The sequence below is a fragment of the Ascaphus truei genome, chromosome 2 (genome assembly GCF_040206685.1).
Source record: "Ascaphus truei isolate aAscTru1 chromosome 2, aAscTru1.hap1, whole genome shotgun sequence".
NCBI lineage: Eukaryota > Metazoa > Chordata > Amphibia > Anura > Ascaphidae > Ascaphus > Ascaphus truei.
Window position 1 is genome coordinate 32,579,611 of NC_134484.1, and position 15,500 is coordinate 32,595,110.

The window sequence follows — 15,500 nt, forward strand, 5'->3', positions numbered from 1 at the left end:
TTATTGGCCTTAGCCTGTCGCTTTTGCCTTGGCGTGGAAACGGCAACCGCCTTTCGCTTTTTCTGCTTGACAGGCACGGCAGAGGCGAGTGTGTTCCTGCGTCCGTAGAATCGGGGTTGCTCCTTGGAAGCAGGTGGCACAATGCAGTATCTGGACAAGGGCAAGTTCAGATAAAGGTCATCGAGTGGTGGGCTATGCAAAGTGTGTAACCTTTTATGCATGGCGAACAGGTACACGTGTTGAAAGTGGGCGTACTCTAATGCGAGTCATTACCGTATAAATACACCATCTATTTTGTGGATTCACTGCACATTGAATACACATACTAAACATCGAATATACATTCTTGTGTTTGTATTTCTTTCTACTCGCAGCAATGCCTGTTAAAAAGATTTCCAAGGAGCTCAGCATGCGAATAAGGACATGTACACGAGCAGACACCGAATTGCTGCTATCTAACGCTGGTTAGCTATTTCTGGCATCGTTGTGCCAGCAACCACCGTGAGCTATCATGCACACGGAAAAAACAGAGACCGCAAAAGGGCACCAAGGGTAACTACCGCGTAAGTATATTTATACAACTTTAAAAAAAAATTAATTTTCATTTAAATCTAATATTTTTGTTATTTCTGTTGATTTATATTACAACAGTATATATATTTTGTATATTTATATCAGTACATTATATATATTTTTGTATATTTATATTTATATTACAACAGTATATATATATTTTGTATATTTATATTTATATCAGTACAGTATATATATTTTGTATATTTATATTACAACAGTATATTTTTTTCATATTTATATTTATATTACAACAGTATATATTTTTTTTATATTTATATTACAGTGCAACAGTATATATAATTTTTATTTTGCTGCATATTAACAAAACAATATATTTCTTTACATTGTAGGGAGACAACTCTTCTGGTGGACAAAATAAGTGAGGAGAATGATGAGAAGAGTTCATTAAGGGTCAAAAATACTCTACAGGAAAAGCACAATCTCACTGTATCCGAGAGCAGCATAAAGAAGATGAGACGCAGCATTGGAGGGAAATATGGACATGTGAGGTTAGTACTGGACAGTACAGGAGGTAAAAGTGTTGTTTAGGAAACTGTACTGTACCGCTAAAATGATTTATTCCTTGTCATTACAGAGCGTACCCCATGATACAGGACGCTAACAAAATCAAAAGAGTGGTCCAGGCCCAGACATGGATCGACAGTGGGGAGACGTTCCATGATTGCATCTTCACTGATGAGTCTACTGTGTCGCTGGAGAGATTTGCAAGCTTTGCATTCCACAAAAAAGGCCGCATATCTTTGAAGCCGCGGCCAAAACACCCCGTGAAGCTGCATGTGTGGGGTGCCATCTCTAGGCGTGGACCAGGATGCATTGTCATCTTTGAAGGTAAAATATATCAAATATAATTTTAAATACAAATATACTGTTTAAAGCGCTAAACCTAATACTAATACTACAGTGCTGTGCACTAACTAAACTAAGCAGCCTGGTGATCTATTGAGACATCTCTATTATCTCTAACTAATTAAATATACACAAAAATCGATGACATAACCCGGCGCTAAAATATGTGAAAAAACAATAAAAAATGAAAAAATGAAAAAATATTGTATATATAGTCCCAAATGGTGCCAAGTGATGAAATGATAGTTCAATGGTTACAACCTTACAAGTCCGGTTGGGCACAGACTCAGTTCACAGTTCATCAGAACAGATGGTTCTTCTCATATGTTGTACTTGATCCTGCATATTAAAGATATCAAGCAGAGAACAAACATTGCGCAGTATATCGAGACAAACAATAATATTTCCAAATAGTGATGTATATCTGAATTGCCTACTTACTAGAAGTGGCTAGATCACATGCAGGGGAGAGAATCTGTTCTTTAAACCTTCCTTCCCTGGAAGCCTCTTGATGTCGCACGAACCCCTCGTGGTGTTCCTGGCCTCCGTGGGTATAGAAGGGATCCTTCTGCAGCCCCTGTCTTCAGGAATCCTGTACCTCTTACTCCGTTTAGGGAACAAAAAGAAGAAGGACAGAGGATTGCGCAGCACAATAAATCTTTAATGGCACTTGCCCAAAACCACGATGGAATACTCACAAAAGAAGGTGAGTTAAAATACAATAAAAAGGTGCTCGGCCCAGCACACACACACAGCCGCCTGAGTCACTGGTAGTCCGCTCCGGTACCGCGTGTACCTCGCGTGTATCCGGCGCTCTAGTGTGACGTCACTATCTTCCGTGAGACTCGCGGCTGGGATGACTGGGACACTGCTCCTTAGGCTCCTCCCTACGCGTTTCGTGACGGGGAACGTCACTTCGTCAGGGGATTGTGGAGCCTCATCAATCCCTTGTCACTTTTATAGCCGTCAGATTAACCCCTTACATGAAAAGGGATCTCATATGACTAATGGATGGCAATAAACATTCCTATTAACTGGTAAATGGTACCAGCGGGGTTTAAGGAAGCATGTGAATAAAGCACTATACATATATTAAAATAAATGATGTAAAAGAGCAATGATGATGGACTAAAAACATGAAAAAACTTTAAAATAAACTGGATGGGAGCAAAAAATGTTTTTGAGTCAAAAGTTCATAAGAAGGAAGCTAAATCAAAATCAATATTTAACCCTTTGGGTTGGAGCGTACGCAGAGTGTAGATCCAGAAGGATTCCTGTTGGGATACCCTCTGCAATCTATCACCCCCTCTGACCCCTACCTTTGGGCAGTCTATGCCGATACATGTTAACCCCTCAGGGGACATGTTATGGTGTGTTCTGAAATGGTTGGACACACTATGTGTCTCCAGCCCTTTCTTGATGTTATAAACATGTTCGGCAAATCTTCGTTTTAACGGTCTCCCTGTACGACCCACGTACTGTAATTTACAGGGGCATTCTAGGAGGTAAACACAGTAGTTGGTATTGCAGTTAATGAATGTGCGGATTTCAAAACTTTTTCCGGTAACATTTGATCTGAATTCCTTACATTTTATACCATAACTGCACCCAATGCATTTTTTACAGGGAAAATATCCTTTTAGCTCTTTAAGCCACATAGTGTCTCCTGGTCCTTGTTTTTTCTTAGGGCAACTAGGGGCCAGTACTGATTTTAAATTTTGGGCTTTTTTATAGACCACTTGCGGTTTATCAGGCAGTACAGTTTGTAGAATCGGATCTCTTTGCAAGATGCCCCAATGTTTTGTTAACACCTTGACAATGTCCTTAGACATACCGTTGTACTGCGTGATAAAAGGCAAAAATATCTTGTTAGTACCAGCATATATTTTCTTAACAGGGTGAACAAGAGACTGTCTATCTGTGTTATTAGCTTGTTCAATAGCATTATTGACAAGTCTCTCCTTGTACTTCCTGTCCTTAAATTTATAGCCCAATTCTTTGATCTGTTGGTTGTACACTTCTATTTGTGAACAATTTCGTCTAACTCTTAACGCCTGTTCCTTGGGGATGTTTTTTATCCATTGAGGATGATGGTGACTAGACGCCAGGACGTAGGAATTGGCGCTTACCTCCTTATAGTATGTTTTTGTCTGTATTTCATTGTCTACTATATATAGAGTCAGGTCTAGGAAGTTAATAGATTGTGAACAGGTATTGAAAGTAAATTTAATGTTGTAATCATTTGTATTCAGATGGGTCTGAAAGGACTCTAGTTCTTCAGGGGTCCCTCTCCAGACGCACAGCACATCATCGATGTAGCGTTTCCATAGCACCAGGTTTGCCCCATATGGGTTGTGGTTCAGGATAAAATTTTCCTCCCACAAACCCATAAATATGTTTGCATAACTTGGAGCAAACCTGGTACCCATCGCAGTGCCGCACGTCTGGAGATAGTATTGACCTTCATGTGAGAAGTAGTTGTGGGTCAGTATATGTTTGATGGATTCCAAAATGAAACCCTTTACCAAAGGTTCCATATTGACATCTCTACACAGGACGCTTTCTACAGCCCTGAGTTATGGTATAAAATGTAAGGAATTCAGATCAAATGTTACCGGAAAAAGTTTTGAAATCCGCACATTCATTAACTGCAATACCAACTACTGTGTTTACCTCCTAGAATGCCCCTGTAAATTACAGTACGTGGGTCGTACAGGGAGACCGTTAAAACGAAGATTTGCCGAACATGTTTATAACATCATGAAAGGGCTGGAGACACATAGTGTGTCCAACCATTTCAGAACACACCATAACATGTCCCCTGAGGGGTTAACATGTATCGGCATAGACTGCCCAAAGGTAGGGGTCAGAGGGGGTGATAGATTGCAGAGGGTATCCCAACAGGAATCCTTCTGGATCTACACTCTGCGTACGCTCCAACCCAAAGGGTTAAATATTGATTTTGATTTAGCTTCCTTCTTATGAACTTTTGACTCAAAAACATTTTTTGCTCCCATCCAGTTTATTTTAAAGTTTTTTCATGTTTTTAGTCCATCATCATTGCTCTTTTACATCATTTATTTTAATATATGTATAGTGCTTTATTCACATGCTTCCTTAAACCCCGCTGGTACCATTTACCAGTTAATAGGAATGTTAATTGCCATCCATTAGTCATATGAGATCCCTTTTCATGTAAGGGGTTAATCTGACGGCTATAAAAGTGACAAGGGATTGATGAGGCTCCACAATCCCCTGACGAAGTGACGTTCCCCGTCACGAAACGCGTAGGGAGGAGCCTAAGGAGCAGTGTCCCAGTCATCCCAGCCGCGAGTCTCACGGAAGATAGTGACGTCACACTAGAGCGCCGGATACACGCGAGGTACACGCGGTACCGGAGCGGACTACCAGTGACTCAGGCGGCTGTGTGTGTGTGCTGGGCCGAGCACCTTTTTATTGTATTTTAACTCACCTTCTTTTGTGAGTATTCCATCGTGGTTTTGGGCAAGTGCCATTAAAGATTTATTGTGCTGCGCAATCCTCTGTCCTTCTTCTTTTTGTTCCCTAAACGGAGTAAGAGGTACAGGATTCCTGAAGACAGGGGCTGCAGAAGGATCCCTTCTATACCCACGGAGGCCAGGAACACCACGAGGGGTTCGTGCGACATCAAGAGGCTTCCAGGGAAGGAAGGTTTAAAGAACAGATTCTCTCCCCTGCATGTGATCTAGCCACTTCTAGTAAGTAGGCAATTCAGATATACATCACTATTTGGAAATATTATTGTTTGTCTCGATATACTGCGCAATGTTTGTTCTCTGCTTGATATCTTTAATATGCAGGATCAAGTACAACATATGAGAAGAACCATCTGTTCTGATGAACTGTGAACTGAGTCTGTGCCCAACCGGACTTGTAAGGTTGTAACCATTGAACTATCATTTCATCACTTGGCACCATTTGGGACTATATATACAATATTTTTTCATTTTTTCATTTTTTATTGTTTTTTCACATATTTTAGCGCCGGGTTATGTCATCGATTTTTGTGTATATCAAATATAATGTAGCCTTATGCACTGTACTTTACTAGTGTAACCTTACTGTATGCACTGTACTGTACTATTGTTCAGTTTTTTGAGCACTTTTCTTGCTATAGGAATAATGAATAAAGCTTTCTTCCAAGACAACATTGTCCCTGAGATAGTGCAATATATCACACGCGAGTTCCCCAATGGTCACCGCTTCTACCAGGACAACGATCCGAAGCACACCGCGTCAACAGCGCATATCCTTGAGCGCGGTATGAACTGGGTGAAGACGTCAGCGGAGTAAGTGCAGTAGACTGTGTCTCATTTTTCCCCCCACTGTTTTTACTGTGTACTGTATCTCTTAAACTAATTGTCCTTTTTTTCCAATGACAGATCGCCAGACTTCAATCTGATCGAAATGGTCTGGCATCAGCTGAAGGACCATATCCGGAAAGTGGCGAAACCCTCCAAAAAGGACGAGTTGTTGAAAGGCATAATGAGTTTTTGGAACGATGTACTCACCGTGGAACGCTGCAATAAATATATAGACCATATTGCGACTGTGTTGCCCATTGTGATCGAGCGTAATGGGCAAGCATCAGGAAAGTAGTACTGTGCAGTAGTATTGTAAGTACAGTATGATATAGGTAAGTATGGCACAGATTTTTTCTTTCCCAATAGTCAGAGTATACAGTACAGTAGTTACAGTTTTTTCTTTACAGAGAGAGCAGCACCAGCCATCAGGTTACATACAGTAGTATTTAACAGTAGTCAGAGTATACAGTAGTTCCAGTAAACAGTAGACTAGTTTGACAGTAGTACAGTAACTGCCTACTAACTGGTCATTTTTTTTCTTTTCAGAGAAAGCAGCACCAGCCATCTAAAGTAGTACTACATATCACACAATGCCATAATACAGTACGTACATTCAGTAACTGCACTCATTTTTTGTTTTCTTGTCGTTTCAGGAAAAAGGGGTGGCCTGGGGGAGGTGGGGTGTTGTGTCCAGTCTAATCTGTTTGTACAGTCAAATGTACAGTATATAAACAGCAGTATTGATGTACACAAAACCTCTCCTCTCTCAATGAACTACTGTACTGTACACGAATGAGGAACAAGATAATGATGGAAAAAATAATATTACTATGTACAGTATACTGTATATATATATATATATATATATATATATATATACAGTATACATATATTATACATTACAGTGTATATATATTATTACATAATATTCTTATAAATGTGCATAATTCATGTTTCTCCATGTTTTACAAATGTTTTCTAAATGTTTGTCCAATTTCAATCTGCCAGAAGAACTTAATAAAGACTGCATTATATATTATTCATGATTATTTTTATATTTGTATTTTTTTGTTCCTGATGAAATAAAATAAATATTTATTCACATTCCTGGTAATCATAATCATTGACAACAACCACACCGCCCCCCCACCCCTACAGTATAAGAATGAATGACAAAACAACATGAATCAGTTAATGTTTTTTTTTACTCTCAATTCTCACAATGCTGTGCAAATCAGATTTACATTTCAAATTCGAGAAGGGATTTTCCAAAGCGTTACCATAAACAAAGCCTCAAAGGGTTGGGGGGGGGGTTGGTTGAGTCATGTGCAGTAATCAGCTAGCTCCCATCTCAAAGAGGCTTAGAGTACACGCAGGCGCAGTGAGGCGATTGACACTCGGCTAGGGACGGATTAAAAACACAATGACTAACTTCAGAAAATGAATGACTCTGTGGAGAGGGGGGGTTGGGTGACTCATGCGCAGTAAGCAGCTAGCTCCCATCTCAAAGAGGCTTAGAGTACACACAGGCGCAGTGAGGCGATTGACACTCGGCCAGGGACGGATTAAAAACACAATGACTAACTTCAGAAAATGAATGACTCTGTGGAGAGGGGGGGGGGTTGAGTGACTCATGCGCAGTAAGCAGCTAGCTCCCATCTCAAAGAGGCTTAGAGTACACGCAGGCGCAGTGAGGCGATTGACGCTCGGCCAGGGATGGATTAAAAACACAATGACTAACTTCAGAAAATGAATGACTCTGTGGAGGTGTCTGTCGAAAAGAGTTTGTGTGTGCGTGGGGGAGGGATGAAGGATTAGTTGTGCAGCAGTTCAAAGAAATTAAATACTGTAGAGTACAGTAATTTCAAAAGGCAGTTCATCATAATAATTTGATCGATAAACCCCCAAATACAACCCCCAAATACAGTACATAAAAAGCAAGTCACTTTATCTCTCTGTGCCTCAGGCAACAAAAACATACAGTAGATTGTGAGCTTCACGGGACAGGGAGGGACCTGTGCCTGCAAAATGTCTCTGGAAAGCGCTACGTATACTGTAACTAACAGCGCTATACAAAAACATGCTATTATTATTATTATTATAATATCAAGGTGATGCTCTGTGCAAATCAAATTCGAGAAGGGATTTTCCAAAATGTTGTCGTAAACAAAGCCTCAAAGCTCCCGTCTCAAAGAGAATTACACGCAGGCGCAGTGAGGCTTTGTACTGTAGCTTGGCTATGGACGGATTAAGAACACAATGGCAAGATTCAGAAAATTAATGACTCTGTGGAGAGGGGGGGGGTTTGGGTGACTCATGTGCAGTAAGCAGCTAAGCAGCTAAATAGCTCCCATCTGAAAAAGGATCACACGCAGACGCAGTGAGGCTTTGAAGCTCGGCTATGGACGGATTAAAAACACAATGGCAAGATTCAGAAAATTAACGACTCTCTGGAGAGGTGGGGGGGTGGGTGACTCATGCGCAGTAAGCAGCTAGCTCCCATCTCAAAGAGGCTTAGAGTACACGCAGGCGCAGTGAGGCGATTGACGCTAGGCTAGGGACGGATTAAAAACACAATGACTAACTTCAGAAAATGAATGACTCTGTGCAGGTGTCTGTCGAATGACTCTGTGGAGAGGGGGGGGTTGGCTGACTCAAGCGCAGTAAGCAGCTAAGCAGCTAAGCAGCTAAATAGCTCCCATCTGAACAAGGATTACACGCAGGCGCAGTGAGGCTTTGAAGGTCGTCTATGGACGGATTAAAAACACAATGGCAAGATTCCAAAAATTAAAGACAGCCGCATGAAATTCAGAGCTAAAGACATACTTTAATTTCAAAAGGCAGTTCATCATAATAATTCACCCCCAAATACAGTACGTAAAAAGCACACAAATCAACCATGTGCAGTCAAACGCACAGGGTCGTAGACAAAAGCTACTGTACAGCACAGATTGAATATCATAATACAATAAAAAAAAAATTTTTTCACTGACTCAAGTGGTGGGCGAAGTTAAAGGGCGCATGCGCAGTAAATTCCTGCTGTCAAGCAGGAATGTGATTGAAACCAGACACACGTTCAAAGGAATGGTGTGGGAGAGATGTACTGCATTGCACAGAAGATAAGAAGTTGAAATACCCTGCAGTGCAGTTAATTATCCCGAGCGAGGGGAGGGCGCTGTATATCCCGAAATGTGACACTGTTACAGTTCAGTACACGCCTATGCGTTTCAACAATTTTCAAATGAGACATACTGTACTGTACTGCAGAACAGCACTGCAAATGCATGTATACTTTAAATATGCAAATTTACAATTACTGCGCGCGCACATACAGACTGTGTACTGACGTAGGTTGAACTACGAAGGTATTAGACCTCCAAGACAACAGCTCGCAAACGCCCCCCCTGAGTTTTTACACGGCATTGCAGTATTGCAGACAGCGAGAATAAAATGCTAATATCACGAGCGCGAAAATAACGCAGTTCACTCCGGGCAAAAACGACACAAAACCGCACATAACCGGGATAATCTGAAAATCGCGGATCTAGCCGATTTAGACTAAAGGCGGCCGCCACTGTAGGTTGAACTTGATGGACATAAGTCTTTTTTCAACCTCATCTATTATGTAACTATGTAACTATGTACTTTATATGCTGTCAATACTACAATAGTCATATACCATATAAGGGAAAAAAATGACATCAGGTGAGAATTATAAAGTCAACTACTGTAGCATAACATCTTGTGATGTTCCCTAAATGTGAATAGGACAGGAGGTAGTTCAATTTAGACCTTTCCAGTGCTTCATTAAAAGAACAGTCTAAAAATAGTACTTGCCTTGGGGCAAAGAATTCTGAATGTCAAAAATTAATTAGAGCGATGTTTAGTTAGAATACAGACCATTGGCATGATTAATATTAATAAGTATTATAAATGTACTGTACATGTTACCAATCCAGTGAAGGAATTTCAAGTCAAATAAACAATGTATAGGTTGTATTTTTTAATTCTCTATACATTGATAAAGCAAATTAAAATACAAGCATTGTGGTTAAAGGTTCTGTGTACATGTTGTTTCTTTTGTGTTTATACAGTAACAATTTGGTGATTTATGAAAATATTTGTGCCATGAGACACAGGAAATCTAAGCAGTATTTGCATGACAAATATAAAATAATTGAATTACGTAACTTTCCTAACCGTGCTCATCTTTTTGAAAAAACAGCATGCATGTTTAAAAGTATAATGGGCCACATTTAGTTTACATAGCAGTTTACTGTCATAAGACTCTCTGGTGCTGGAATACAACCATTCAAGCCAATTGATTGCAAGGTGTCTTCTGGCAATGGTGTCCTATGGCAATAGACTGCTTACTAAACATGGGACAATATCTCTTATTACATAGTTACATCAACATAAAAAGGGCATTTTAGGACCAAAGTGAGGAAACCTGCTTCTTTTATGTGTTACCCAATGTAATAATGATGCATTGAAGCTGATGGCATTAAACGTCGTTTTACCCACATTTTGTATTATGCAGTATATTGAATATTTTCTATGTTTCTCCTTGCAGGTTCAAGATATGGAAAAGAAATTAGATTTTCTTGTTGATATGCACATGCAACACATGGACCAACTACAGGTTCAGGTCACGGAATACTATCCGTTGAGAGAAATGGTAGCGGAGGAGGAAGGGGGAGAAAGACGGTATTCTGAAGTTGAGAGAGTAATTTATAACTACACCGAGTCTTGCTCCCATGCAAGTCCTTATAACTTGGACCAAGTTCCATTTAACACAATGAATCAGTATGGTTTCTTAGCAAATTACCCAATGAATTTTACAGCACCAATGCCTTTGGATGGTGAAAACTGTAGAACACAGTCTACATACACAGAAAGGCCAACAGTTTTGCCTATTCATACCTTAATAGACACTCGGGTTAGCAACCGGCATCAAGGACAGCTTTCAAGTCCAAACTCACAAAAGGTTTCTCCAGTGCAAAGGAGAAGTTTTACAAGAGACAGTGACACGCCGTTATCTCTTCTTTCAGTGAACCACGATGAACTTCAGAGATCTCTTAGTGGTTTCAGTATCTCTCAAGACAAAGATGATTTCACTTTCAGTTCAAATGGCTCAAGCTGGATGAGAGAGAAACGTTATTTAGCAGAAGGTGAAACGGATACAGATACGGACCCTTTCACACCAAGTGGTCCCATGACTTTGTCTTCAACAGGAGATGCAATTTCAGATTCAGTATGGACACCCTCCAAGCCTGTTTAAATAATGAAGGGGGTCACTGGATGACTCTTTCTTACAATGTACTTAATATTTGTATATGTCACTATCCACATCCCAAAGCTTAATAGTTAAAACACCAATGGCTACATAAGATGCATGTATAAAAATGATAGTCACTGCATCGCCTCACATCATTTTATAATGACTTTTTCATTCATACCACTGAAATGACGCAGCTTTGAGTTTAGAGCATGATTTGCATGCATTTACACAATATAAACGGTACCAATAATTTCTTCGTAATGATATGGCACATACAGTATCTATCTGATGACTGGATCTATGCAGAAAGCGACTTGGTTGTCCACTTTCGTTTTTGTAGACATGGACATTATTATTCATATACAACGTTACATATTACAGACAGTCCTCACTGTTTCTTGTGTATAATTTTTCACTGTCAGTGAATCCTTTTCAATTTCAAATTAGCACAACTAGTCAAAGAAATACAACCCCCTTTTTTTTTATTATTTGCCTTTTTAGGAAATCATTATATTTGGTCATCATGCCAACCAAATAAATTACAGTCTGTTGCAAATATTAAAGAAAAATTGACAAGTTGATGGACACTTTTTGTTAAAATAATTATAAACAGATTTTTCTTTTAGACATCCTCACTTTAGTCAAATTCTTCATCCACATATGGAGTATTCTAATGGCATTCTAGGCTAAGGCCTCGTTCAGGGTGCAGGCTTCGGAGGGAGGGCGTGCTGCCGTGTGAGCTGCCGTGGGACGCAAAGTATTCAAATTGAATACTGGTTGTCAGGGTAGCAGCTGCCCTGTCTCCGAAGCCCGGAGTTGACGCTGGCTACAGTTTCAATAAACAAAAAATTCGTTTTTTGAAGCTGCAGCAGCGTCACTGGGACCTCGGCAGCCAATGAAATCATTCTTGAGAATGATTTCAGGACTGCAACTTGGATCCCTAACCTCACGTCTGTAGCCCCGCCCCCTCCCCGCCTCCTCAACTCCTGAAAAAGTCTGCTGGGGGGATGAACACACATCGCCCAGCAGACTGACGCCCTCCCTCCCGAACGCCCTCCCTCCAACTCCTGTCTCTGGCACCCTGAACGAGGCCTAACTGTGCATAGTTGCAAACATACTGTAATATACAAAGCTTGATGCCAGGCTCTTATTGGTTGTTTACTCCAATATCTCTAACTCTAAATATTTACACTTAGTGTGATTGATATTGTCTTAAAGATGGATACTTTTTTTGCCAGTTAGGTAGAAATATTTCAAAAAGTCATGCTTTAATTTTAATAAACCTCCAGTATTGCTTGCAAGCTGTCTAATTCTGCATATATCACTCTTCAAGTACAACTTTGATGATTAAAGTGCAATGCTTATGATATACTGTACTATTAACGGACCAATATACTTATATAAGACTTTCTTAATTTTCTATGTATGAAATATTTATGCAACCATCAGCAAGTAACAGAATTTTTAAAGATTACATCCTTTATAAGGATCACTATTTTTTATTTTTAATATTTACATTTATTGAAAAAAAGAATAGCTTTTTTTTTTTACATTTTTACGACTTGTTAGGCAGTATACTGCAGAAAGGGTTGACGCTGTAGCATGCAAAAATATCACCTAGTTGGACCTTTTAACATATCCAAGCAAAGAGCATTGTAGAGTAATTTTAAAGATGACCTTCAATAAAATAAAACAATATTTAATTGAATCTGAAAAATAGTACTAAAGATCATCTAGTTGAAACTTTTTGACATGTTACAGGTTTTATTCAAATGATGGCAAAGCAGGATGATGATGAAGGATCAGTGTTTGGGTACTTTCTGAGCATTGCTAGTATTAAACATTACAATGCACAGACATTGCATTTTTTAATAGGGAGGTTTTTATTATACTTGTCTGGAACCAGAAAACGTACAAACAAAAATTTAATGTCCCTTTGTCTTTTTCTTATAACAAATACATGTTTAGACATTTAGGAGGTTATTCATTAAACTGTGATAGTACCGATCGGGGCACTATCACACAGAAACTCCCATTCCAACCAATTGAATTTTTCGTGCAACAGTGCCCCAGTCAGCACTATTGCAGTTTAAGGCCTAGCTCCCCTAATTTAAACACGCAGAATGATGGTGGTGATGAATTTTGTACTTCTAAATGTTAAAAAAAATAAAAATATTTGCCTTGACTGTCACCTATACGGCAAGTATACTAACATTATTAATAATTATTCATCATGCATGGAATTATTTATAAAATCATGCCCAGAAAACCTCTTTGACAACATTTTCAGAAATGTATCATTTTAAGGACTCATCATTTCTAATTTCTATAACTATACAGTCCTCTTTTTTTTTGTGGGAGGGGGATAATATCAGAGAGTGGACATATAACTTGGCAATGTTATATGGCAGTGAAAGGGAAACAGATGAACTGCTCATTTTGACTCCCTACAAATCCTACTGAGGTCATAACACTAGACAAATCCAGATCTATAAATATTGAAGCTTTAAGGAAAAATGTTTTACTAGTCCATTCCAAATACTGTCTCAATGTTGTAATCGACTGAGTCACTCAGATTGAGCTGCCTGTGCTGAAGCAGGGATATCCTTAAAACTTGACCCGTTGGTGGCACTTGAGGACTAGAGTTTGCCACCCCTGCTCAAGTACGTTTACAGTTCTACAGATGCAGCCACCAGTACTAGAACTCTTGCCTCTGAAATTCTGGGGCACTCTCACAGTAAATGCCTCAACATTTCTTTTATTTTATCTTTCAGTTTATTGAATAAATCCCATTGTGAAAAAGACTTTCTAAATGGCAGTCCGTACCGTAGCACTCCTTGCAGCTAACACCTTATTTACTAAGCTTCTGGAAGGTGTCTTGTGACTATTGGTAGATACGAAGGTGTCTTACAGTACATCAAAATGAGCCCATTTTACTATGAAACTGTTTACTAAGCAGGGATAGCCACATCCCCAGAACATACGCCTTAAGTAGGTGCTCCGGAAGGACTAAATTGCTTAAATGCTGTATTAACACAATGTCCAATTATTTCTAGATCTAATCATTTATATATGGGTCTGCAATGCTTTTATAAGATATTTCAATATGTGGTTAAGGTTAATAAAAATAAATATGAGAGTATTAAAAATACATTTGATACTTTTATTGTATGTAAATATAAAAATACAATTATATCGTTTTCATATATTTATTTCAATTAACATTAACACATCCAGAAGGCACCGTACCAGTATATAAAGATATGGTATGCTTAGTATTATACGGCAGGGTTTTGATACAGTCCAGAGCGCTAGTCAGTAAATCTTTCCCAATTCCTGTTCCATACAAGGTCAGCCCATTGAAGTGGCATTGCTAAGCACATTGTGAAAAAAGATGATCCAAGGCACTGCGGATTTTCCATAGAATTTATTGTGTCAGAACAGCACAACGTTTGAACCTTCAGTGAGGTCTTTTTCAAGTGACTGTAACTTGAAAAAGACCTCACTGAAGGTTCAAACGTCATGCTTTTCTGACACAATAAATTCTATGGAAAATCTGCAGTGACCTGGATCATCTTTTTTCACTAAGAATAGGAATTCATAGGCAGGTGTCCCTAAACCAAGAACACCGGTTATTGCAAGTATCTTTATCTTATTTTTTGGTGTGCAGTAATACAGCTCAACCCCGTTATAACGCGTTCCGTTACAACGCGAATCCGCTTATAACGCGAAGCAAGCGTGGCTCCCAATTTTTGTATTTCTGAATACTTTAGAACACGATTATTGATATCTTAAATACTTTATTGTACAATGCATACAATTGTATACAATGCATACAATGCATACAATTGTACATTATTTCTAATGCGATCCGCTTATAACGCGATGTGATTCTTTGGACCCTCAGCACGGCGTTATAAGGGGGTTGAGCTGTACCATCTATTACTCATTGCTAAGCACATGTCATATAATTATTGTGGCTTTGTGAATAAGCACCTACTCGTTTCCATTTAAATTTGCAACATTGTTTTCCATACTCAATTTGCTTCACTTTAAGAATATTGTTTTGGATACACTACAGTAAATTATAATAACTAATGTCCACATATACTTAATATAGCAATCCTCATGGCAGGATCACCCCCATAAGAGCCTCAGCTTCAGGAAATACGGATATTACCATTTCGAGGCATAAGAATGCCCACCTGCAAGCGCACTGCCGTGAAGCAAAAAAATGGATTCTTGTAATGATGCACACTCTTCCTCTATTCATTGGCCTTCATATCCAGCTTTTCATATGATCTTATGCTATACAAAACCATCTGGGACATAAGAGGTATCATATTTCAGTATCTCCTGAAATTCTGGAGTGGAGACTACCTTGCTCTATGAAAGTTGAAAAATAAACACATTTTTTTTTGTCATGGGAATGT

At 39.1% G+C, this 15,500-nt stretch overlaps 1 protein-coding gene across 1 annotated transcript in view; it reads left to right on the forward strand.

Annotated features, from left to right (window-relative positions):
- KCNQ3 (potassium voltage-gated channel subfamily Q member 3) overlaps positions 1–14,496 on the forward strand; it is a 296,751-nt gene extending 282,255 nt beyond the window's left edge. Inside the window, exon 15 of the mRNA XM_075581947.1 lies at positions 10,360–14,496. Coding sequence (XP_075438062.1) covers positions 10,360–11,067 — 708 coding nt within the window. The 3' untranslated portion in view covers positions 11,068–14,496. The remainder of the gene's footprint in view (positions 1–10,359) is intronic.
- Positions 14,497–15,500: the final 1,004 nt, after the last annotated feature.